This window comes from Protobothrops mucrosquamatus, unplaced genomic scaffold (assembly GCF_001527695.2).
Source record: "Protobothrops mucrosquamatus isolate PMUCROS unplaced genomic scaffold, P.Mucros_1.0 scaffold448, whole genome shotgun sequence".
Lineage (NCBI taxonomy): Eukaryota > Metazoa > Chordata > Lepidosauria > Squamata > Viperidae > Protobothrops > Protobothrops mucrosquamatus.
Window position 1 is genome coordinate 174,845 of NW_015386771.1, and position 27,249 is coordinate 202,093.

General features: G+C 36.3%; 1 protein-coding gene across 1 annotated transcript in view; it reads left to right on the forward strand.

The window, feature by feature from the left end:
• TTBK1 (tau tubulin kinase 1) overlaps positions 1–27,249 on the forward strand; it is a 75,982-nt gene that overhangs the window by 36,280 nt on the left and 12,453 nt on the right. Inside the window, exons 10-12 of the mRNA XM_015816402.1 lie at positions 1,224–1,446; positions 1,874–2,049; positions 3,223–3,781. Of these exons, the coding sequence (XP_015671888.1) occupies positions 1,224–1,446; positions 1,874–2,049; positions 3,223–3,781 (958 nt within the window). The remainder of the gene's footprint in view (positions 1–1,223; positions 1,447–1,873; positions 2,050–3,222; positions 3,782–27,249) is intronic.

A 27,249-nucleotide genomic window follows, 5' to 3' on the forward strand; every position in this document is an offset into this window, starting at 1 on the left:
TTTCCCCAAAACAGGTATGCTAATATTAATGCTATATGTGAGCTTGTGTACAACTGATATTCACTAATGGAAACTCAACTAACTGAGGTTTCTACAGGATTATAAATACCTATCTTGAAAAACCTTTAGGTTTCTTGAAAATAGATCAAATACAAACCCAAGTACCCGTCACCCACCCCTTACGTCTTTACGTCAAAGAGGTCACACAGGAAGTAGGAAGATCTCACCTCTCTCGATTTCCTTCCCCAGGAAAATATCACCTTCACTCACCCTTCATGACCTCTTGTCATGAACAGGAGTAAAAGACAGAACTCTTCTCATAGGATCTGACTCTACTTGTATCATAAATGTGCTGCTTCTGATCACTCTTTAATTTTTAAATCTTGGGAAATTCTCTTGAGTTTGTGAATATTTCCCATTTGAGTGGATCTGGTAAAGACAACTAGAAAGAAATAAACTGCCAATGTAATTTAAAGATCTTTTGTGGGAGTGGATAACATAGTTTTTTCATGGGAAAATACATAGAGAGTCATATCAAGACGTACAGTTCTGTGAAAAAGTTTGACCTTGTATTCTGGTTCCCTTGTGTCCTATTAAGGCAAGTCCCCTGAAAAATCATAAATCTCAGTCAGAATCTAAGCATTATAGACATAACCCACATCTCAAGATTTAAGTTAAAATAAACAAGAGGTATCCCAATTCTGTTTTGTTATCAAAATGAAAAATAATAATATTTTATTATACTTATGTATTTTCTTTTAGCAAGGCTACTCATCTTCTTCCATAGCTAGTACTGTCTTCAGTACATCATACTGATAGTCATTATAGTAGATACTGTATTTCAGAATTTCCTCCTGCCATAAGCCATCATAATGACGGATAACAGTACATTTTTTTTACGGAAGGACAAGAAATTCTGCAAAATGCTAAGTAATTATTATGGAATCTTTAGGATAAGATTTCCAGGCTGCCAATGAAGAATACGCAGTTTCCAATAGTTAAATGCCAGAGGAATAACAAAGTTTCAGCCATCCATCGAATCTAGTAGTACCTCAAGATGAGATAAGATAACTTATTTAAAGCTTCATGTTCTGTCGCAGTGGGCTTTGTATGCATTATCTATAGTATTGGCTGTGAACGGGTGAGGTCTTTGTGATACTGTGAGAAATAAATCTAAAGCTTTAGTCTTGTAATCTGAAGTTTGTACATTATTTCTCCTTTAGTGTGGTTAATATCACTCCAGTTCCTGGAGATTTACTTCGTGAGAACACAGAGGATGTTTTGCAAGGAGAACACCTGAGTGACCAAGAGAACGCACCCCCAATTTTATCTGTCCGGCCAACAGAGAATAATTTAGGGCAGACTCCAAATGTTCCCTTCAATGAAGGAGAAGTTTGGGAAGAGACTGATGTAAATCGCAACAAACTCAGGATCAGCATCAGCAAAGTAAAACTTTTTGACCATTTTGAATGTGCACTAATCTTTTCATTTTCTTCCAAAGAATAGTGGTTTTGTGAGCAGACAATATGCTAAGTAAGATAGCTAAATTTAGACATGCAAGTATGTTTTAATGTAAAGTGACTTTGTCTTGCATTCAAGTGAGGTGTATGTCTTTACTGGGCTAAAGATATAAAGAATATATTACAAACTGCAATGTCTCTCTTGATGTTTAACATGAATTCTGTTATTTTATTGGCTTATGTCTTCTTGGGCAAAACTGCACTATCATTATAACGGCCTCTGTCAAAAATTGATGCATGTGAAATCAAATATTTAATTAGTACCCTCAGATGATAGGTTGCATCAGGCTCATTACCTTGTATATTTTTGTGGATTTATCTTATTCTCAGTGGTTTCCCCTTTTCTGTCTCAGACGCAGTGTTTAGCAGAAGATGATCAGAAAAGTGGTGTGTGTCCCATCTCCCCAGTGCGAGCAGTGCCAGACTCCCCTACAACTCAAGCACGTTCTCTGAGATACCGTCGTGTGAATAGTCCTGAGTCGGAACGCCTCTCCACTGCTGATGGAAAACTTGATCAGCATGAACGAAGGTTTGCTTAGGGCCAATTAAGTGGCTTTAATACATTCTTGTTCAAGATTTGGGCATATAGCTAAGAGTCAAAGTAAAGAAAGCACAGAGAAAGCTGAAATAGCATCCCACCAGATGTAATGACTTTTCATCAACTGTTAAAAACGTGGTTGTCCTCCCAGGCCTTGGGAACAGGATGATTGTGGAAACTTTATGGTTTTTGTTTTCTTATGATAATTTTAAGTCAACTGTAAAAAAAAAACTCCACACAGACATAAGTTGTTTCCCACCCAAATTCATCAAGGAGTTGGTTGACTTCCAAGTACAACAAACCAACCAACAAACAAGCAAGCAAGCAAACATGGCATAATGATTTAAATGTACCTATGAGGAAAAGCCACACATTCTTTTGGTTTATTTTGAATCAGTATTATTCCCCCCCCCTTTTTTTTTTTTTTACTCAGACCTATCAGTGCTAAGTGGTGGAGAAAAGAAATTTAATTGTTCATTCATTACTTCAAATACTTGAAGATCTCTACTGAATTTCCTTTATGTTGTTATGCTCAGATTTTAAAATTACTTATCTAGTCAATGAATAGACTGTAACTTGCTCATATAAAACTCTCTGATTTAAACAGATAAATGGATTTCATTGAAATGTACAATATTTATGTTATTCAATGGGTATTAGTTCACCTACACAAATGGGGAAAAAATAAAAATAAAATGTAAAAGCATAAAATGAAATTAAGGCATCTTTAAGTTAAGTAGCCTGAAAATGATATAATGGATGTTAAAAATTGCTCCCTCTTTTCCTGGAAAATCATTCCATAAGTGAGGCAACAGAATGAATAAGGTCCACTCCCCAGTGGCCATCTTCTTGCCCAGGCTAGCAAAGGCATGCTGTGGGAGGAGAGTGGTCAGGTGGATACAGGTGTTGGACTCTGCTAATATTCTTTAGCAAAGAAACATAAGACTAGTATGTTATACTTGAAGAAAGGCAGCTTTAATATTCAGTTTTATCTTTTGAATTTTCAATGAATTTGGAAGAGAGCAGATCCCATTTCAGGGGAAGCTATTCTCAAAAGGTTCTTCAATTTAGATGATAGGAAATAGCCATCATTATTCTTTAATAATCTTAAATTATTAATTTTTAAAATTAATTTGACTTGGCCTTCTTTGTTTTTATTTTCAGATCCCGAGTAGATTTACCTTGTTCTCCTTCCCGGCTTGTATGCTCTTCTCAGCCAGCACAGATGCTGTCTATTGAGACTGGTCAGGTAGACCGACAGGCAAGCGGCAGGATGGATGTATCTGCTTCTGTGGAGCATGAAGCTCTCAGTAACGCTTTCCGATCAGTGCCCCTGGCTGAGGAGGAGGACTTTGACAGCAAAGAGTGGGTTATCATTGATAAAGAGACAGAACTGAAGGACTTCCATCCTGGCGCTGAACCAAGTACATCTGGGACAACAGATGAGGAACCTGAGGAACTAAAGCCCATAGAAGAAGGGGATGAAAGGAGGCACTTGGGTGCAGAAGCAGCAGTCAGGCCCAAAATACATGATGGGCGAGTCCGAGGTATGCAGCCTGTGGCTGAGGAGGACAGTTCCCACAGAAATGAAGTGCAGTGCCAGACAGTATCTGAGAATAAGCATGAGCAGCAACCAGGAAGCCCATCACAGTCCCCCTTATATTCAGCACCAGCTATCCGGCAGCGGAGACGAGAATCTGAGCCAATAGGTCCCGAGAGACAGGTAAGATACGCAAAAGAAATCCATCTCCTTCATACTGCCATTGTTTTTCATTTTTGTGTTGTCTGTTTCGTTTAGTGAAATCATCACATTTGGGCATCATATCCAGATTGATGTTACCTCTTTTAATCCTTTGTATCTGTATCTAAAGAATCAATTCTAGTGTTATTACATCAGCATCAATAATGTTTTACAGCAATTTACATTAGAAGTGAATCCATGTGAATTGTTTTTGATGAAGGTTAGTCCTGTGGGTCAGCAGAGTGGTGGGAAATCTGTGGCCCTTGTAGATGTTGCTGAATCTTTTACCCCATTAGTTTGAACCAATATGGCCAATATGATAAGGGATGCTGGAAGCTATAGTTCAGGCACAGTTTATCCACTTCTGCTATAGAATGAGGTACTATAGATTAGAAGAATCAAATTAGACTAAATCTGTATGCTAATTCTGAAATGTATATATTCTTTCCTAGACTGAGTGTTGGTTCAGAACAGGCAACAATTTTTCTCTATTATTTCTCATCCAGAGAAAAACTCCTATTCTGAATACAAATAGTCCTCTACCTATGACCATCCAGTCAGCATTGAATGAATGCTGTTTATGACCAGTTCCCGGAGTTCCAGCTATCCTAGCAGCTCCATGGTTATGTGATCATGATCTAGGTGCTTAGCAACCCATTTCTACTAATGACCAGTTGCCAAGTATTCCCCAATCACATGATTGCCATTTGTAATCTTCCATGCCAGCTTTATTTTATTTATTTGTTTATTATTAAATTTATATGCCACCCATCTTGCCATCCCAAGTGGCTCCCAGAAAGTCACCGAGAAGCTAGCAGGAAAGGTTGCAGATCTCTGGGTTAAGATTTCCTTACCTATGCATCCTTTCCCAGCCCCTTTGTGCTTTTGCTGGCCACTCATATCCTCTTATACACTCTTACGCACCCACCCTAACCTGCACCATATCTATCGCGCACCTTATGTACTGTCTTCAATCTGCACAGTACCTCAAGTGCATCTCCTTGCATGTGACCCATGCTGTCCTCCCTTGCACCTTCCTTGACCCTCACCATGCCTCTCATGCATTCTCTTTCAACCATGCACTTTGTCCCTGACTCATGCTTCACTGCTTGCATATCCCTGTGCAACCTTACGCACCCTTCCTGACCTGTGCCACTACCTCTCACTTCCCCCTTGTGCTGTGTCCCTAACTTCCATGGTACCTCTCACACATTCCTTCTCCCTCTGACCCATGCAATGCTTCTTCCTCACTTTTGCACCCATGTGCTCTCTTCCTGACCTGTGTGGTGCTTCTCATGCACCTTCCCTGAGCTGTGCAATGCCTGTTACACACCTTTATGCACTCTTAAGTGTTGTCACTTAGGGATGCAATCGTGCTTTATGACCTCATCTCTTGGCAATGGAAAGTCCAGTCCCAATTGCCATTGTATATTGCAAATTACCCGTATATGTTTGACTTGGTGACTGGGGCAATGATGTCGCTAATCCTTTTCAAGCTAGGGCAAGACACGGGTATACTTTTATTTAAGAGTTATTCCAGTTCCTTTTGATGCTGCAATTCCTGTGAACACTTCTTTGGGTAGTTAAGGAACATTATCTATATACTACTAAAACTCTTGTGTCTGTTTGATACTTTGTAACCTTTCATTGGGCAAAATGCTGCATCACAAGGTAAAATGTTACAAACAAAGGTATCTCAAATGAGCTAATGTATAGAATGCTGGGACCCATTACTTTCATGGGAATTAATTTGGGAAAGATTTTGTGCGACTTCAGCGCTGCTGCACTGTTGTTCAGTACCACTCTTGCACTGCTGTGGTTGAGGGGAACCCAGAAGGAAATGATAAGATTGCCAGGCTTCTTGTCACCTTCCCACGAACAAAATGTTTGTTGGTGGAAAGCTTGCATGAGAAAGATAATGGAGAAATGGTGCACTTTCTACTAGTCCTTCTGCACTTGCACTGTGCCAGTCACTCATGGATTCACATACTCCCTTTCCCTGTTTTGTACTTCCACGTTTTGCAGCCACTTACTTACCAGCTGGGAAGGAAAAGGAGGGAGGGAGGGAGGAACCTTTTTTGTTGGTCAGTAAATTTTGTGGTAATATACTATTTAAATGTTCTTCACTTTCTGCTGGATCAGATTACTGCTTTCTGTATAATTTTGAAAAATAATGAAATGCTGAGTAATGCCTTTCATTGTAGAGACATATTTGATTCCATCCCAAAGTTATCATTCTTTTCTTCTGTTCCTCCTGCAATCGTAAGGCAGTAATTTGTCTGCGTTATTACGTTGTTCAAATTACCTCTCCGTGAATAAGTTGAAAAATATGTAAATAAAGATCATTTTGCGACTAATACATAACAAAAACGAGATTTTATACTCGGACTTAAATCAAACACTGAGCAAAGGTTAAAAAAGTCTATTAAGTTATCCTATTCTTCTGGAGGTTCCAGGGAAGGTCGATAAGATAAGATAAGATAAGATAAGATAAGATAAGATAAGATAAGATAAATTCTATTCTTTCTGCTTTTGCATAATTGTCCTAGTTGATATGTGAGAGACAAACAGAATCTCATTCAGACCAAGATAAAAACAAAAGGGCCATTTTTTTTTTGTCAGGGGAGGATATTTGTATTTGTTTACTGGTATTTTGTTATAATATTGTTTCATTACATTAAGATTTAAACACACAAAAATTGCTTCCTGCAATAGTTAAACAGTTAGAGTTGAAGTACCTTTGCTATTTTGACAACAAAATGTTTTATTTTATTTTAGACTATTTTATTTTGGTGATTAAGACCAAAACTTTCACAAAGTACTTTACTCCTAAACTCCCAAAAATACTTTGTTGAAATGTTCAGTTTTTTCACCCAGAATGCTTAAGTAGATCTACCAGAAGGTCTGTCTTTCTTTGGTACAGTATTGGTTTATAATACAACTCATAATAATATTGCCTAAATAACATAAATTAAGTAATTTACAGCAGTTGCATTATGCAAAGCACAAGATTCATATCATTTGCATGATGAATCACGAGTACTCTTCTTCTCCTTGCCCCATCGTGTGTATACCTCCTTCCTTTGCTCTCCTTTCTCTTTCCCAATTTGAGGAAGGAAGCCCCGTATGTTGTTTGAGTATACTGATCTAAATCAGGAGATGTCAAACTCGCAACGTCATGTTCTTCTTTGCAGGAGGGTGCCTTTCCTGCGGCCCTTAAGGAGGCCGTTGTGAGGCCCCTCCTCAAGAAGCCTTCCCTGGACCCAGATGAGCTGGCCAATTATCGTCCAGTCTCCAACCTTCGCTTTGCGGCGAAGGTTGTTGAGAGTGTGGTTGCACGGCAATTCCCTCGGCACCTGGATGAAGCAGTCTATCTAGACCCNTATTCAACTTTTTATACATTTATTTCTAGTAAAACGCTGATTATGTATTGTTTTTGCTCTAAAATATGAGCCTGAATTTAGTTTGTGACTCGTTTCCAATTTTTTCAGATAATTCAATAGGATAAGAAGACCTCCAAGGTCCCTTCCAGCTATTCTATTCTATTCTATTCTATTCTATTCTATTCTATTCTATTCTATTCTATTCTATTCTATTCTATTCTATTCCTATTCTATTCTATTCTATTCTATTCTATTATTCTGTTCTTTCTGCTTTTGCATAATTGTCCTAGTTGATATGTGAGAGACAAACAGAATCTCATTCAGACCAAGATAAAAACAAAAGGGCCATTTTTTTTTGGTCAGGGGAGGATATTTGTATTTGTTTACTGGTATTTTGTTATAATATTGTTTCATTACATTAAGATTTAAACACACAAAAATTGCTTCCTGCAATAGTTAAACAGTTAGAGTTGAAGTACCTTTGCTATTTTGACAACAAAATGTTTTATTTTATTTTAGACTATTTTATTTTGGTGATTAAGAACAAAACTTTCACAAAGTACTTTACTCCTAAACTCCCAAAAATACTTTGTTGAAATGTTCAGTTTTTTCATCCAGAATGCTTAAGTAGATCTACCAGAAGGTCTGTCTTTCTTTGGTACAGTATTGGTTTATAATACAACTCATAATAATATTGCCTAAATAACATAAATTAAGTCATTTACAGCAGTTGCATTATGCAAAGCACAAGATTCATATCATTTGCATGATGAATCACGAGTACTCTTCTTCTCCTTGCCCCATCGTGTGTATACCTCCTTCCTTTGCTCTCCTTTCTCTTTCCCAATTTGAGGAAGGAAGCCCCGTACTGTTGTTTGAGTATACTGATCTAAATCAGGAGATGTCAAACTCGCAACGTCATGTGATGTTGCGCGACGTATCGCAACTTTTTCCCCATTGCCGGCAATGGGGTGGGCGCGGTTTCGGCGTGATGCATCCGGCCCGCAGGCCGGCAGTTTGATATCCCTGGTCTAAATGACCTACAGATTCTCTTTACAACCTTGTATTCTATAAACTCATGTATAATATAGTAAATATCTTGGGGAATATGGGATACATTTGTTTGATGCAGCTGTATACTATCTGAATTCCTTGGTAACTGTATTAATCAGGCTGTAGAGCTTTTTTTTATTAGCAATTTTTGCAAATCTTTTATAACTTTGACCCTGATAATACTTACTCATAAGTAAATCTCTCTGGTAAAGTTTGAAAATAACAAGAAAATAGAATTCACACAGAAAAAAAACCTGGATCTTTATGTTTTCAATGTAACAGTGGACAAAAAAATTCTCATTTGGAGTATTAGGAACTTGAAGCAGCTTTTTTCAAGTTTAAAACAGCTGTTTTGAGCTTGAAATTGACTGTTTTATTCATTTTGGAAGTTTTCTGTTTCAATTTTAAAACTGTCCACTTATTTATTTATTTATTTCATAACTTCATAACTTTAATAACTTTTCTTCAGGAACTTTTAGTTTCATACATAACCATTTTTTCCTTGCACAACACCAGTCCTATGAGGTTGGTTGTACTGAGAGGGAGAGAATGACTGAGCCAAAGTCATTCAGTTAACTTCCATCTCCACCCTCTGTTTCTGTTTGTAATTGTAGCATGAGTTTTGTAGAACAGGATCTGAATACGTGAAAAGTTTTAAATATTGATTTGAATTTTGAAGCTGTTTTATACCTAGAAGCTGAACTAGAGTTTAACAAGCCTAAAACTGTATTACAATTCATCAAGTGTTATTTACCCCAGAAGGAGGGAGAACGGGGCCACTCAGGAGAAGCCCAAGATCTCAGTGTCCATACAGAAGAACTTCACTGGGTAGAAAGGCATTGATGATTTAGATTTACATATTTAATTTTATGCCTCATGATACAAAGGATACTTCTAGGAATAATTTTTCACTGCTGGTACAATAGCCTTAGTTCAGATTGCTTAAGTAGGCCATTAATAAGCTTAAAGATGACACCTTGTTAGAGGTTGACAGGTGTTCACAGGAGTATTCTCTGCATTCTTTGAATGTTATATGTCCCAATTAAACAAAATATATAATTTTAGCTAATTTATCAAAGTTTTGATTATTGTAGCTATATGGTTATATATACCAGAAGTAAACAATATACACCAAATCAACTGATCATACTAAAACATCAATCTTTTGGTTCGACCAATCTGTCAGCTATTTCCAACTTGAAATACAAGTGTCTTCTGGAAAGGCCAGCTTTCCCTATATTGCAGCTTTGGAGATCTTAGCAAATATATTTATTTTAACTGTATTCAGAAGCTGTCTCAGGCCCTGCCTAAGTCACTGGAAATTCAAGAGACACACTTTTCCCTATTTCAATTGTTTCTTTTCTTACATGTTAGGAAAAGTACAATTTACATTACTCCTTGCACCTGGCATACAGCCACAGAAGCATGCAACAGGAATGGTATTTTTCCTAACAGTCTTGAAACAGTTTAAACACATTAGAAGAAACATTAGTGTGCAGACGATGCTGCAGAGTGCGGGTGGAGGGCGTGGCTGCCATGGCGCTACTGGACTGCTTGGGCGATCTGCTGTAGTGGGTCATGGAGGCGGTGCATGGATCTGCAGGCGGGCGGGGCAGGGGGCAGGCGGGGGTGGAGCAGGCAGGGCAGGAAGCGGAGCGGGGGCGGTTTTTGGGCATTCGGTCTCTAAAAGGTTCGCCATCACTGAGTTAGGGTTTCAACATTGAACCTCTTATAGTTAATATTCAAAAGCATGTGATGCCTAAAATTGGACACAGAACTTAAGGTACAGAATCTGACCAGAGTAGAATAAAAATATTGCTTTCTCTGTTTGGAAGCTATTTTAAATAGATCCTGAAAATTACACAGCTAATTGATTCTGGCTGACTTAAAAAAAGCTAAGGGTTGAGTCTGATTAATATTTAGATGAGAGATCACCATGAAATTTCAGGAAATTTCAGGACAAAGCAGTAGATGAACTCTTCTGTGTTATTGCCAAAAAAAGCCTCAGAGAGTCATGCTTGATTCAAAGGAAGCATAGCTTTTAACATATTTATATTTACTCTTTTCGCAGCAATTTCATACTGTGATTCATATTCTGCTCTGATGATTCAAATTGTTAAACTAAGTTCCCCAATCCTATAGTTGTGCATTTGATTTCATTTTTCTAAATTAAGAAATTGTGTTTGTACTGCTTTTCTAATTTTCTAGGCTATTAAAAATCATTCTGAATTTTCTTTATGTCTTCTAGGTCTTAATTAGAGAGCTAATTTGGTGTAGTGTTTAAGGCACCAGACTAAAAATCAGTAGACTGAATTCTAATCACATCCAGTTGAGTAATGTTAGGCCAATCACTTGGAAGAAGGCAGTGGCAAGCCACTTGGGAAATCTTGCCAAGAAAAATGCAGGGACTTGTCCAGGCAGTACCAGGAGTCAACATTGACTCAAAGCGCTCCCCCCTCCAGGTCTTAATTATTCCATTTATCTTGCGACATCTGTAATTAAGTAAGATTTTCATCACATCTTCTTCCAAGTCATTAGGAAAAAATATTGAGCATGATCCCAGTACTAAACCTGGTAACACCCCACTCAATCACTTTCTCTGTTTTGGAGTCATTAAGCAGTTTTTAAGGTAATTCCCTGGTAGATTGAGCTAATGATTTAAAAAAATGCCCTACAATATTTTATTTCTCACATCTATAGCAATTGTTAATTGATTCTGCAAATTTATTTAAGACATCTTTTGAAGTTCCTAGATCTAGTTCAACTAGATGCGGAGAAGTATAAATTCAAATCATTTAGGTGTTCTTGGTCCATTTTTCTATCAGCCTCAAACTTGAGATGCTCCCTATTCTCCAGATATGAAAAAAATATCAGTAGACTTGGATTTTTTCACCATGTCCGTATCTTCTGTGCCATTATCATTCTAGAATCCATATTAGATGAGAATCTTGGATATGCAAAAGAACATGGCAAAATCCAGTAAAGCCTGCACCCAGTCATTCCCACAATATCATAAACAAATCATTCTGTGCTTGGGCTCTAACCTCATTGTTTTACAGTAGTCAGATAAAGTGGCAATATTTGGTAATGTTTATGAAAGTAATATATTTTTATATCTACTTTGCATGGATTTCTTCTATTCCAAAAGTGTAAATTTTTGAAAAGAAGAATATTCATGTTAAAAATAATCTTAAATGTTGTACTGTGGGACGTGCTCCTGGCTTCTGTTAAGAATATTAATATTTATCAATATGGCATGAGACAGTGTTTTCATGCTTGTCTTAATTTAACAATGCATTGCTTAATTATCACGCGTGGGCATTTTATAACAAGATTCATTTATCTGCTTTTAATTTTAAAAAGTGTTTGTGAATCCTGGAATAAAAAGTGCTCAGACCTTTAATAACATTTAATCATTGCTTTCTCCTAATGATGTCTACATTTATATTAAATTATAATATGACATAATTATAAAATACGTCAAACATTCCATAGCAATACATGTCTGTGGCTTTCTTGTTAGCAGAAATATATTATTTAATACATGAATAGTGGCATCTCTATATAAATCGTAAATCATTGTTCAGATTTTTTAAAAATGAACTAGGGTAGGTCCAGGATACAGCAATTAGCACAACAGAATACTTCTAACCGTGACAAATTAGACACATTTGATTTATGTTAAACAATAAAGGAAAAAAGGGATGGGATGAACTGCCAGTAAAAGCATGTAATAATTAAGCAAGCTTCAGTTTTCCCTTGTTTAACAGGCTAAGAAACTCAATTTTAAAAAATTCAAAAGCACAACTTTTAGGTTCATATCAAAGGCTACTTTTAGGAATAGCACATCATTGTATTTGCACAGAAGTTGATAAAGAAGGTCATGAGATCAATTGGGTGATTCCTAAGTGAAGATTGGAGTACCTCTTCTGTTGGAAGGCAATTGGATCTAATTGGGTTATGGGGGAATTTGAAGAAAAAGAGCATGAGCAGCTGGGATAAAAGAGAGGAAAAGAGAGGAAATATACACCACACTATTCTGAAGAAATAAAACACAAGCATTTTACATCTGATCTCTGTATTTGCTATAGCTTTCCTTCACTAGCTTAATTAAAAATGGAATTTTTGTATATTTAATTCTGAGAAATAATATAATGTGCCATAGTATTTCTTTCTCTTTTATTACTACATTAATGTTCAATTTCTCTTCAAGTTAATCTATTGAGACAATACAAAGGTGAGAGGCCTGTTGTAAATTCTGCAGAGAGATTGAGAGGAATTTGTGGGAAATTTTATAAATAGTACAGCTTTTGCATATTTGAGAAGGGCACAATATATAGCAGAAATCAAAGTTACGTAACAAATTAGGAAATAAATATTGCCAACTTCCTTTAGGGTTAGTATGAATTCTTTTCACATTATTTGAAGGCCTGTTTTTATTCTTCCTATGATGCAAATAAAATTTGCAAGAGGAATCATATTCAAGTGTGATAGATAGAGACCCCAGCTATTCATGCTGTGCCTATTATTGTAACTTTCTAGAGTTTACAGTTGCATGGTTTGTATCTCTATTTAGTTGCCAATCAAGGTATTGTAGGTAGCTTTCCTAGAGCAAGATGAGGTAGACTAAAATAAACCTTCCTATTATAAGATATTGTTATTTTTTTTAAAAAAAAGCTCCTTACTTTAAAATGTGACTTTTAATTTTACGAATGCAATAGAAAAAAATATAGACTTATATCCAATATATTTCAACTTGGAAGAGGGTGTGCAGGGGTTAATAGAAAAGTGAGGAGGCAAACAAAATTAATTTCAGAGCTGTTATCCTCTTTCTGTTGTTTGATTTAAAAAAAGCCTATACTAGAGAAAGTATGGAACTGCTGCACTTCTGTGAAAGGGCAGTGGTAAGGCCTAGGTGTACCTCTTACTTTTAAGGGCCCCTTCGTGTGACAGTAGGAGATTAGCCTAGAAATGGGTGAACATGGAGGCTATATTAAGTCCCTGTAAAGCAGAAGTGTTTGCCATCCGCCAGTGAAGATTTCTGCAGCATGCACAGCACAAACCAGGAGCGAGTCAAGTCTTTGCCTGACACCTTTTCCTCCACTCTTCTTGGTCTTTTGCAGTTGGAGGAGGACAGGCATTCTCAACACTCTCTCCCGAGGTACAGCCCCCTAAGAAGACTGGCGTCCTCCGTTTTCTCCTCCTCAACCCTGGAGACAGAACAGTACCCTCACCTTGGCGGCACTTTCATACAGCGCAGCCGTTCGGCGGAGAGCAGCCCTGTGCGCATGCCCCACCGCAGGCACATGCCCCTCACAGCAGGAAACCACAGACTTATGCCTTCTGTCCTCCGCATTTCCAGATCCCAGCTCCAGCAGGTGTGGGCCCGCTTCACACACAAAACATAGCCTGTACTGGGGAAAGCAGCAGCCTTTGTAATGCAATAATAAAGCCCACCTGCCCCATTTGTCACCATTTAATGCAATATTGAATCCCAGTTGACTTTTGGCCTAGAAGGTATTGTAAATGTCTAAATCCCCTGCCAAGAAAAGAACTCAGAACACCCGCCTCTCTCTGATTCTCCACTACATGGTTCAGAGGCTCATCACGGTTTAAGAGTACAGCTAGAATAGCTTATTAAATGCTGGTCGTAGTACAGTATTGCAAGGGGATGGTGTGGAATAGTGGGGTAGCAAATATTAGGCTGTAACAGTGAATACAATTAAGATACAGTAGTGAGGCTTGAGTGAAGAGACAACACAGACACGAGAGAGCTATCTTTACACTAAGATAAAATCACTGCAGAGTTTTGCGTTGATCTGTGCTGATGTTGAGGCCTTCTTTTCATATTTTACTCCTATTAATTTAAGTAAGCATGCATGAGAAATTGGAGTCAGCTATTAAGAAGGATTCACAAATGCATATTTTAAAAGTTACAATGTCAAAATCACTGTCTTTTTTACTATGGTTTCTGTACCACAGCCAAATTGCTTCCCTTTGAGTTTGCCTTTACTTTGCAACTCTCACTGTATAGCATGGGCTGCATTTCTACATACCCAGCTCACCCTTTCAGGCATGAGGATATAGTAAACATGATTCATGTTTTTATCTTCATCCATGTACTGAATGCTATGAAGGTATCTAATCTTTAAGGAACCATTTGCCTGCCAGTTTCCTGGCCTGGCTTAGTGCATTTTTGATATTAAAATTATTCTGTTAATGTATTAAGAAGGAACTAGCTGATTTATGAAGAGATTAATTATATTTAACTAGAAGGTTCCCCCCCTCCTTTTTTTTCTTTTTCAATACTTATTTCAATGTAATGTAGGACAATGTAAAAAAGAAGAATTTGGTTAGAGCACCACCTGCTTTTAGCTAGATAAAATTCTTTTAAACTGTGGTCCTTCAGCATCCGTTAGTCAGAACCTGAGTTAAAATACATATTTGAAATGCTCAAGCATGTCAATGACAAAGAATTTCAGTTAAACAGAAGAGAGACTAATTGTATAACAATATTAAAGAATGAAAGAAGTTGATTGAGTAATGTAACATTTTGAAATTTCTCTTATGGAACTTCTATGGAATTTTCTGGGATTACTGGTATTTGCATTATGAACTCAGTATAATTAAAACTTTTCTGCTTAAATTTGGAACTTCGATTTATCGGAAACTTGAACTAGACTCCCAAATCAGAATTGACTTAAACTTTTTACTTCATATTGAGTTTTTTTTAATAGTCTGTTTTTTTTTCAGATATAGCATTAAACTTCAATTATATTTTCAATGTTTCCTGTACTTAGGAGGGGTAGAAATGTCTAAGCACAAGCTGGCACACTTCCCCCACTAAATTATGTTTGTTGTCACAGCATTTCAGAGTTATTGCTGTTAGCTGTTGGCAGTTTTTATTGTAGATCTCTTATGTTTGCTATATTAGTAAGAATAGAATGGCTAAGGTTGGATGTAGGAAATGTATGTCCTATTTTACAGATAACAGTCCTGCATTTGAAGACTTCCTCTGTAAAAAGGGCTATCTCCAAATTTAATTTAAACAAATATAACCCAAAGAAGGGATAGCCTAAGGTGTTGAAGTTTCGCATTAGCACCTGCCAAAAGACTGTGCGGGCACAAGTCTCTTATCAGTCTTCCCTAATATGTTGAGATTATGTAGTTATTTTTAAATTATAACAATGATTTCTACATTTGTACAGGTGCATACAATACACATAAGCACATGTAAAGTTCATGTAAATTTCTGTTCTTTTTTTGTCTCTTTGTTAGTAATATCTAACTGACAGCTCAGGTGTCAAAAACAGTCAAAGAAAGTTTTGCTTCTCATGTAATGCTTTTCCTTCATGGTATGTCTTAATAGATAACAGTCACAATCTTGTGATTTAGTGGAATGGAAATTAAATAATACAGATTTGTAGAGGGAAAAGTTAGTTACATTATATTTAATCCAAAGATTATGTAATTTGGGGTTTTATATCTTCAATCCAAAGGCAACGTGCATGCTTAAACATAGACCTATCTTGGCATCAGCTGGAAAGGATTATGTTTAAAATGCCATACTAACAAATCTTTTTTTGGTACCTGGCTTGCTTTCAAGAAGTGAATGAAGTCTGAAATGGTGGCACCAATTTAGAATTTCAGCATTTTGGTGCAGATTGTCATTTCCCTTCCACCCCTCAAAAAAGCATACTCAGCAAAATTTCTGGGAGATGTAGAACAAGACAAAAAGCACAAAAATGGCCCATAAAATGTCCTGTTCTAATGATTGCACGGGTCCTATTTACGACCTTGTCCAGGACAGGTGGGTAGCCTGCAGATATAACAACAGAGAGCTTATTAGTGCAAATCAACTTTATTATTGAAAGCAAAATCATTGTGCTTTTTGATACTCGTATCAGTATAAATGATCAGTGTCTAGAATTTAGACAGATGGATAAAAATACAGTTAACCAGTGGAATGAATGACTTGTGATCTTAAAGATTAATGGAAAAGAGGCAATTCCCTATATAACATTCATGTGGCTAGGTCAGAGGCTAACATAATTCTGATATGTGTTTGGAGGCCTTCTGGACACAAGGAATAATTAAGATACAGTAGGTCTAGTAAAAATTGTGGATTTCTTTTGAAGTTGATTATTTATATTAAAAAAAAGAAGCTTCCAAGATGAAAATTAAAAAGAAGCCTCCAACATGAAAACTTTCAAACACAAATAAAAAAATTGCAAATTCTCCTAATCAATTAATTAGTCAATCTTATATACCAGTTCAGCTTTAACTCACTTTGAATAGCTTGTATATTTCTTATCAGATTTCTTTTTAAATAAAAACCATAACACAAGCCCACTGTATAATGTATGAAACAAGAACTTCAAAATATAGACATGCGAGAATATCTAATATTCTCAGACTTGCTATTTTCCAAGCAAAGAACTTTAAGATTTATTTATTTATTGAATTTATTGGCTGCTCATATTACCAAAGGGTAACTCTGGACAGCTTACAATATTAAAAAGATAAAACTATACAAAACCTATACACAATATGAATAATATACTAAAATATAAAAATATAAATTCTCATCCCTAACTAAAAGATGGTGAGGGAGGAAGTAGGATGAGTGTGTGTGTGGGGGGGGGCAGAAGGTAGGTTCTGTTATTAATCTATCAACCAGTGCCAGTGTGAAGGCCCCCTCCCGGAACCCTGAGCCAACTGGCAGGGCCAGGGCTTTAAGCTCTTGCAGAAGGTCAGGAAGGTTGGAGCCAACCTCACTCTGGGGGACAAGATGTTCCAAAGGGCAGAAGCAACAGCAGAGAAGGCTCTTCTCCTGGACCCCACCAACCTGAATATCCTGGCTGATGGGGCCTGTGGTATGCCTCCTCTGCCAGCATGGGTAGGGCGTGCCAATCAAATTTGAATCCATGCCATGAAGGACTTTAAAGGTTATTACCAACACCTTAAAGTGCACCTGGAAGTAAACCAGAAGCCAGTGCAGCTCGCAGAGCAGTGGTGTTACGTGGGTCACTCTTGGGGTCTCAAAAGCTGCCCACACCACTGCACTTGCACCAGCTGTAGCTTCTGAATGTTCTTCAAGGGTAGCTCCATGTAGAGCGTGTTGCAGTAGTCCAGATGACTAGGTCTTGAATGACTGAGTGCAGGGACTCAAGAAGATTGCCTCGAGGTCATTTAGTGTGGTCACAGTCCCCCCATCCCTATGTAATCTTAATTTTGCTTGAGAATTCTACCTGCTTTTAAAAACTTACAAAATATATGTATATTTTCATCAAGCCATTTATGTGTTTTTAAAAAACATTTCTTAAATGCTGTAAGACGTGGTATAAACACTATGGAGCAGTACAGTGAAAAGAAGTTATGCATCCCCTTAATGTTATTACATTATAACATGTTTTGTGTATTTGCATGTGCACAATTCATAGATTTTAAAAATGACTTTGCACTTTAAGGCACAAATTGGTTGCATCTTTCTGCAGCATAATCTTCACTGAACCCATTGTAGCCTATTTCTCAATCCCCATCATGTCTATATATATTCAACTGCCACTCTCATAACCACATGTCATGGATGATGAGTGTTGTGGTATATCTGCAAAGGTCCCAATTTGACAAAAGTCTGAAGCTGTACTATAGTACATTCTAATCTCTAATTTGATATTATATAGTATACAAAATGGTAAGTGAAATGTACAATTTGAGGAGGAGTTTAGTTAAGTTATTATGAACAAAATAATTAAAGACAATAATAATTTTAATAGAGCCCATGAGGGATTTATTCCCTTTAGGGTTATTCCATGGATGATGAAAATGGGGAAATAGTTTCATTAATCACAATGTGATATGTTATTTAAAAAACCCTCAGCTGCAAGATAATAGCTAATCAACTTAATGTTTAAAATACCTCATTGACGCAAACTTGATTTGTAATGAATGGAGATTGAACTCATTGTGCTGCTCTAATTGAAGACTAGTTTTTTGAGTTTAATTTCCAAGATTTCCAGATCTTAATATAATTGATAAAATCTTTTGTATAGGATTCTTAGCTCTGTTTCATAATCTCTAACACTTCTTTGTCTATGCACTGCTTTATCATGTTATTTTTTTTCCAAAACTGTAGAGTGCTTGGAATTCTTGAAATTTAAAACAAAAATCATAGCTCTCTAAGAGCACACTGGCTTGTAAAAGGCTTTTTTTCACTGAATAGTAGAAATGGACTCCTTCTTCTCCTTAGTTTTTTCTTTCTTCCTTGTTTCTTTCCTTTTCCCTCATACTCAATCCATAGTCAGATTTTTGCCTAGTTTTTTTCAATTTACTTCCTTGCAATTTCTGTTCCCTTTTCTTCTGTATCTGTTGCATACTTTCTTTCCTTTCTTCCAAATTTCCTTTCTTTAGGAATGTTTCTCCCTCTGTTATATTAATATCTAGAATTCTGCATAAATGTCTCTGAATCTGTTTCTAGGCTATTTTTTCTTATAATAATAGTTCTAATTCTCAGCCTCCTTTTAAAGTTGCTTGCTCCTTATAAATCACGATGTTTGTGAACCCAATTTCACAGTCAGTGATTTTGGGTTGGCAGGTGATACAACAAGCAAATGATGTATATATGATAATATATTGGCTTTTAATAGTATCTTTCATGTGCACAATATATGCAGTATACACATAGTATTTATTTATTATTTATTTATTTATTTAACACAGCTGCTCCATAGTGATTTTTAAAAGCTTGGTTCTGCTATCTATGATAGTAAGGTAGGGTTACATTCAAAGCTTCTTATGTTTCTGCTAAATACCAGTTAATAATAGATTGTGGCCTGATAGAAAAATTGATATTCTAGAGATGATACAGGAAAGATGAGTACAAACTAGATTTGGTTTAGGCCCTAAGGATATTATTCTGATTGTGGGGAAAGGCATCCAGTCATTTCCCAAAACGATCAAGTTTTTGTTTTTGCATAATCTCTGGAATTATTTCATAGATCCACTACTGTGAATTCACTAATATGAATTTGTGAACTGGCTTCTATTTTTTGATTTTTCACATAAAATAGTCAAAACTTTATAATATTATACCATTTTATATGAATGTCTAAAAATGAGATTATAGTTGTGCACTTTCATTTCTTCCTTACTGAATTGTAATGATGCTTCTCTCATTTGCCATTATTCTTAATTAAATCCCTTAATATAAGAACTGTGTATTCACATGTTGTGGGTTTGGGATCAAATCAACTTCTAAAAATGGATTATTTTCTAGCATAAATCTATTAGAAATCTTAACAAATCAGATAATTAAATTAATTTTAACTTAAACCGATCTTAATTTTTCTGTTTATTTACAATGTAGGTATCTAGTGATTTTCTTTAAAGATGCAATATATGTACAAATATATATCCCAGCTTATTTTGTATGTTGTGCTCCAGGACATAATGCAGTCATTGAATATAATCTACCATACCATCCTTAATTCGGGCTTTGCTTTTATGGTCATTTCTCCCCCAAAGAATTTGTACATTAAAGAAGTACTCATTTTTTTTTCTACCAGATGTTGGGTTAGATAAAAATACTTGTGGTTATTGGTGAAGCACTCCTGCCATTTTGTTGCCTGCCATTTTGAGCAATTCCTTAGTATTTCAGCACCAAATGATACTTTCATCTTTGATTGTATATCTTATCCATTATTGTTTCTTCTGGTCATTGATGTATTTAACAACTGAAAGAGCAGCATAGGGTCAAAATCAGATAATTTTATGCAGATTTTGTTCTGCTGTTTCTCAGTGGGTTGGATGTAAGTTATGCCCACTTCAACTACTAATTAATGGCCTGAGCTTATAGTAGTACGTTGAGAAATGCCTTACTATGTGAGGTCTCATCTTGAAATTAACACTGCAAAGAAATTCAGTCAAATGGAAAAGTACGTTTGGCAGTTTTTAGAAGAAACAAAATAATATACTATTCATGGCATGTAGACAATTTTGCTTCTGAAATGCTTATAAAACTTCCTTTTTATAAGTCACTACTATCAGAAGCTTTCACTCCCTTTAAGCACGAGCCTGTGCTGAAATTGTTGTTGAAGGACAGCTTCCCATTGCATTTGGATTTGGATTAAGGCATTTGGCTTTTTACTTGAAGATCAAAGTCAATCACTTGAAAGGATTAGGTTATCATAATTTTATTTTGTGCAGTTTTGTACAGCCTGCAATTCATGTTACCTTATTTTACAAGGATTCTTGATAGAAGCTACGTAGTATTGAAAAATGATTTCCTGGATGTTGTCTTTCCCCACAATGATATGAAACTGGTGGAGTATTTTTTGTTACTAGTTTTGGTAAACTTTATAAAGTAACATTTGGTCAAGCTCCTTTTATTATTAGACTTCTGTATATTGAATCATGGTAACATTTAGTTCTGCTTTAGCAGTTTCACAACAGCACAAGGATAACATTTATAGTAAATGTTTTTAACACTCCATTTGATGTATTGGTAGTCATTGTTTGTAGTATTCAAACTACTGGGAAAATGATATAATGAATGTAAACACACACACACACACACAAGCTGCTATAATTATGTAACCTGGAGTTGAAAATTGATCTCCATTTTTGCATTAACCTGCATGTAATTTAATATTCAGAATCAAATTTATGATCTATTTTTTTCACAATGTAATATGCTTTCTGTTAAATCCTGTCTCCTCAGTGTACCTGGCTTAATTATATCTTCTTTGTAATAAATCACAGAGCTTCCTTATCAATAACTCATTACAAATGCAGGCAAACTATCTCTATACATAAAACGCATCTACATTGCAAAAGCTGTTCCATGTAACAATAGAATAAGAAGGATGCTCAAAGGACACTTACTTGCCCCTTCACTTTGGTCCTTCCTGAAAAAAGCAGAGCTTGCTTATATTTGGCCTTATCTCTGCACCAAAAAGATACTAATATTTTCAGAATATTTTACAGTTTTATTACTTCTTCCCAAGATTGGAACACAAATTGTCAATGAAATTTCCCCCCTTCTCTGTCTTCCTATGTTTTTTTTTTTCCAAACCTCTGCAGGTAGAAACATAGCAATATATGAAGAGTTTCAAAATAAAAGGATTGACTGAATGAAAAGCATATTTTATAAGGGGTTAATTTCAGTGCTTCTGATTCATACATTCTAGATTGCAGTGTACTTTAGCCTGCCACTAGTGGTAGCCATGATTGCTAACATTGTGCAAGGCTGCGTTAATGAATCAGGAACACAGAAAACACACTGGGACCTATCTCTACCTTAGAAAAAACTATAAATGGAGGAATAGCTTCTGAAAGCCATCAAACAATATATGTGTTCAGAATTTGGAAAACTTAAGTTGTTGAGAATGAACTTATTACATTGCAATCACACAAGGGCTGGATTTGTATTTTACAAAGCAGATATCCTACAAATTCTTTAACAACGTTTTGAAATTCTAGACTTGCCAAATCTGCAAGTTCTAAATAAATAACATATTCTACCTGCAAAGGATAATACCAGTTTCAGGATATACAGTACTAAGCTCATGCTTATTAATTCTTGTGGGAGCTGGATTCTTATTTGTTGGAATGCATCTGTATTTCTCAGGACTAAGGCATCTTCTAGTTTCTTGTGCCTGAGATCACTTGATAACTTGTGTTGTGTTTCTTGGGCTTTCTAGATTTCTTTCATAATCATCAGCACCCTCAGGGACTAGCATATCTTTCTTTGGCCTTATCCTAAGCCCAAACACTTGCTGCTACTGTTTATTGTGGATCAGCAGTTGGCAGTACTAAGATTCTGAAGAAGAGAAGAATTGGATATTTGTTTTTCTTCTGTTTACACACTGGTCCCAATATGTATAGAAATGCAACAGTGATGACTTTATAGGATCAGTGTGCATACAAAGAAGTAATTTCTAACTACAGTTTGGCTTAATGGTGGAATCATATTCTCTTTCTCTAGAGTAAATCCCTCCTTCTCTCTCATACACATCTTACTGGGGCTATGCAGTCAAAACCACCTTCTCTGTTGTTCCAGAGCATAAAGACCAGAAATCACATTTCAGAAAGACGAGGCTCCAGCAAAAACTGAGTTTTATTTCATTTCCATTTAAATTTAATCAAAAATAAATGTGATTAATATAATTATTTTCCACTCATATGGTTTTCTTCTGTCATATAGTTTTGAGGCTTCTAGAAAAAGCACTGAAAGCTTGCAGGGGTGCGACATGCAGTCCTGGGGCCTTGGTTGTGCATATAACAGACTACTAATGTCAAATCTTTAGTTTTAAGGCTCCTCACTTCTCAGCTAAACCAGAGTGTCAGTCAGTATTGATGTATTTGTTGCGCACTGTTTAGAAAGAAATTTAGAAAGAATGGAATTCATGTTAGAAAGTGAACGCTTGGTCCGTAGTGAAGATACATTTTCACCAGCTTTTTGTCCTAGGGCAGCATACTATCTTGGTGTGTTTTTCCAAACATCCACATGAATGCTTCAAAGTTTGCTTTGTGTTGCTTTTTTCTTATATGGAGTGCCAATTTTTAATATTTTAAATATATTTTAATGAAAACCTCAGGAATTAGAATCATCCCAGTATTATTGCAGACAGACACGTGTATATTTAGCATTGACTGAAAAAGCCTAAAACCCTTCTTAGGAGAATTGTGAGGTATAATTGTTGTGGCATAGCAGGAATTAATTTGGAAGGACCAAGTTGCCAGAAGGGGTTCAAAAGTTTGTTTTCCCTGAGCCTTTTTATTCTTTGTGTGTGTTGCCTGTTAGAACTGAAGATAATTCTCTGCGGCCCTACCTTTCACCTTTTTGTACTGACATTGTATAATATGCTTGCACTAATCTCCTGGGCAAACCAAGCATGTAAGAAAAAACATTGAAGCTTCTTCTTTTTTTTTTATAAAAGCACTGTATTACTTCTGTATATAGAGAGACTAATGGCAAGACAGAACTTGAAATTCTATCTTATGTATAAAAGCATGCACTGAATTACTTGTATGTAGAACATGCTGTAAATGCTGCAGAGTACTGTAAGATCCTACACTTGAAATCACAAATAACAAGCAACTTCATCTTTTAAAACAAAACAAGAAACAAAAAAACTAAACCGAAGCTGTGCAATGGATTTTGTGCCTTTTTTAAATCCATGTATGTTAAGCCAGACAATCGGAAAAAAAGCTTGTATACTACCAAAACCTTATTAAAGAATCAAAGGCAGAACTTGTGGCAGTGTTTTTTTTTTAATCTCATTTTTCACTGGACCGGCGCTCTTATTGTAATGTAGACTTCAGATCTAAATACAAACTCTCCTGTTAGCCCCTTACCTGGCATTAGCATTGTGGAGGATTTTTACTAGTGAAAGGGAGGGATAAATTTTAGTTTTAGTAGAGAGAAGGATATATCCTGCTCTACTAGCCTAATTTTTACATCTTATATATCAATATAGGAGGATAGATTTTCTTGAACTTTCTTCTCTGGACTCAGTATTATGAGTTGGCTAATTTTTTCTCCCTTCCTCATTTCTTTGACTTCCTATTAGTCCCTGGGACAGAGAGAAACCAATATAGTATCTGTCAACCTTAGAAAACAACAATTTGATGCTTGTGAAGAAAACCACTCTTTCTAAATGGGGAGGGCTATGAAATGCAATACTGACTAAGGCAGCGGTGAAGAGAGCAACAACCACTAGGCATGCCAGGGCATCAAGATCAATTGTAGCAGGAAAACACATTGTGTGGGCTGATTTGGGGGCTGACCGGACATGCTACGCTAGCTAAAGGTAAAATGCATAAATGCAGCATTGATGCATAAATGAAGCTTTATTCCAGGCAATGTCACTGACACGTTCAGGTCATTTACTTGGAAACGATCTGGAGGTGGTTTGATACTGGCTTCATCTCTTTTTAATTTTCAGTCTTGTTGACATCCCTGATGTTTCCTATTTGGGTACTAATCAGGTACAACCTGCTTTTGAAAATCAGATAAGATCAACTACAGGCTTGCGGTACTTACACAGTTTTATGAGCAATATTTCCTTAAGTGTGAATAATGTGTATGTTGGTTTTTCCAAGATCAGACGTTTGAAAACAGAAATCTGCTAAGAGTTGAGTGTAGACTCAACTATAAACGCAGCTTTGCTGAATTTTGTGAAGGTGTTTCCAGAAGTTGGTAGAAGAGCACTGCCCTGCATAAATGTTTCTAGTAATTTCCTGTTTTGTTATTTTGGCATTTCACTGCTGTAATTTTTTTTCTTCAAAAAATGACATCTCTGCCCAGTTCCTTCCTCCCAATTTTCACAGGAGTATCCAAATGGAATTGAAGACTCTAACTTCAACTAACTGCTAACTTCTAATACATTGGGTGTTTTTAATGCTGAAAAAGCTGCTGGTCCAAACTCAGATATCAGTAAATACAGTTGTAAATATTGCTAGTAATTTATAACGGACAAATTATATTTATCTTTTTAACACAGAAAATAAGGAGAAAAGCTAATTATCACCCAATATTTACTCTAAAGTAAATTTGGATATCCATCCAAATCTTTTATATAACAGTTTAAAAATCAATTTTAAGATATGGTTTATCCTTAGTATCAATTTGTTTGACATGAAAAGAGGAATCAAAATACAATTTTTGGAAATAGTATACCATAGTTTTTGAACTGATAGTGGCAGGAGATATATTTGTTATATTTTTAACCCAAAACTGTGTGATGAACAAAAACTTCTGTATAAGAATATTCCACAAGTGTCCAGGAAGGAAAAGACATGTTAAGCAAGAGTATCCAAGTTTGGTACTAGTGAAAAGGTAAACATCTTGGTCAAAAGCATAATGAAGATCAAAGTTTCCATCTTTAACTGCAAATTACACATTTCTCAAAGATATCCTGATGGAATAATGTCAGTTTTTGAAAATACGTGTACAGGAATTCCTTATAAATATAATTACATTCGTCTGGACAATGTTTTTCCTACCAAAGTGTGAGACTCCCATCTATTACTGAGACTTGAAGGACCAGAGTTAGGGAGGTTCCTTTTTCAGATATGTACACACCTTGTTGCTGTGTTTGGCATCAGTTGAGATCCCAGGATAGGAGAAAGGAGTGGCAGTTATTATCTGAGAAGCTCTGATAGCTTTCAGAGCCTCTGTGCGGTAGAAAACGAGATATGAGATCTTTATGGCTGAAGTGGTGTTCCAGACAGCAGCTGGATTTATTGTAAAGTGAACACATACCTGAGCTGCTGGATTCCATTGCTGATCTGACAGTTGAATTCCTCAAGCTGATATACAGCTGCCTCCAGTTAGTATTGAATTTGGGGCTCATCGGGAGTTCATGGTCACCATGACAACCATGAATCTGACCCAAATTATTGACCCAATGCATGCTAGAGGTCATATGTTAGGTTTTTGGGGGTGGGGGTGGTCTTGAGATGCTTGCAATGTGATCAGAAGGTGGAGGGCAGTGTCACCAGTCCTTTGTCATGATCAGAGCACTCAGATTGCTGCTTGGTTTACTGCTGCTACTCTTCCCTGCAAGAAGGTAAGACCTGTTAGATCTACAGTATACCTGCCCCAAACGTCTAAGAGACTCTGGGATTTCAGAGAGTGTACATCCTGTTATTTGTTCTTATTTTGCTTTAGAATATTACTGAATATTATTCATGTAGTCTGATCAAGTAGATTTCAGCAACTACTTAATTCTTTGTCTTTTAAATGTATAAATATACATTAAATATCTTTGCCTGAATTATGACCTCCAAAATCCGTGCCAAAATAATTTGAAGCTTATTCAAACGCTGTAGTTCATTGGCTTTCTTTCTATACAATCTCTTATGCAACTTATGAACACTCTCATATTATCTGGCAATGAACATCCATGTTATGTGAAGATGTACTTTTTTGTTATGATATCTGTGCATCACAGATATGGGAATCTAGTTTTATGAAAGATCCCTTCCAACCCTCAGATTCTTTTCAACAGCCACAGGATTAATATCCTCATTTCCTTTATGAAAACTTAATATTTTGTTGCTTTTTGTTTTATTGTCATATCTCTGTTGTCTAAATTGGTTTGCTTTTTCCCAAGCAAGCTTTCAGTGGAATTTTATGTGGCCCATCAAAACTCTCTTTTTGAAATGCCTCTAAAGATGAGAACAACTAACATCCCATGAATGGATATTTCTTCTGTCTCATGTTTCCTGGAGAGGAGCATCTGGTAGTTAATTGTCACTACCATGATAAATATACTGAACACGCTCAGTTCAATTCATCTTGCCTTTCGGGCTTCCTTTGCGAAAAAAGCAATCCTGACTACAAATCTGACATTACGGATACCTTTTAGTTAGTCTAAATTATATATTTCTCAACCAGTTCAATACCTAGAGCAGCCATATTAACATCCATGATCTCTAAACTGTCTTCTGTAACCTTGGTGCCAAATCCAGTCTTCTGTAGCCTTGGAGCGTGTGTATGGAGATTCTCAATCATCCAGGTCATGGTTGTCCCAAAGATGCTTTTCAAAAGGCAACTGGATTTTCTTGTTTTGTTTTCCTTGAAAATGTTTCATTTCTCATCCAAGAAGCTTCTTCAGTTCAGAAGCTTTAGAATCTTGCCTCAAGGTGACCATGGGTGGTTTACAATATTAAAAGCCAAGAAAACCACAAAAAATAAATATTACTAATAACAGTAACAATTATAATTAAAAAAATGAAGAGGAAGGGAGAAGGATGCATGGGGGGCGAGGGGGGGAAATCTTCTCTTAATTTGTCAACCACCTTCAGTGTGATACATCCCTGTTAGGGCCCCAGGCCAGCTGGCAGAGCCAGATCGTCAGGCCCTTATGGAAGGTCAAAAGGGTGAATGCAAATCTCATATCAGTGGATATAATGTTCCAAAAGATTCTTCTTTTGGATGTTGCCAGCCACAATTCCTTGGCTGTCCAGGTCCGCAGAGTGCCTCTTCCGCAGCATGGCTCTTAT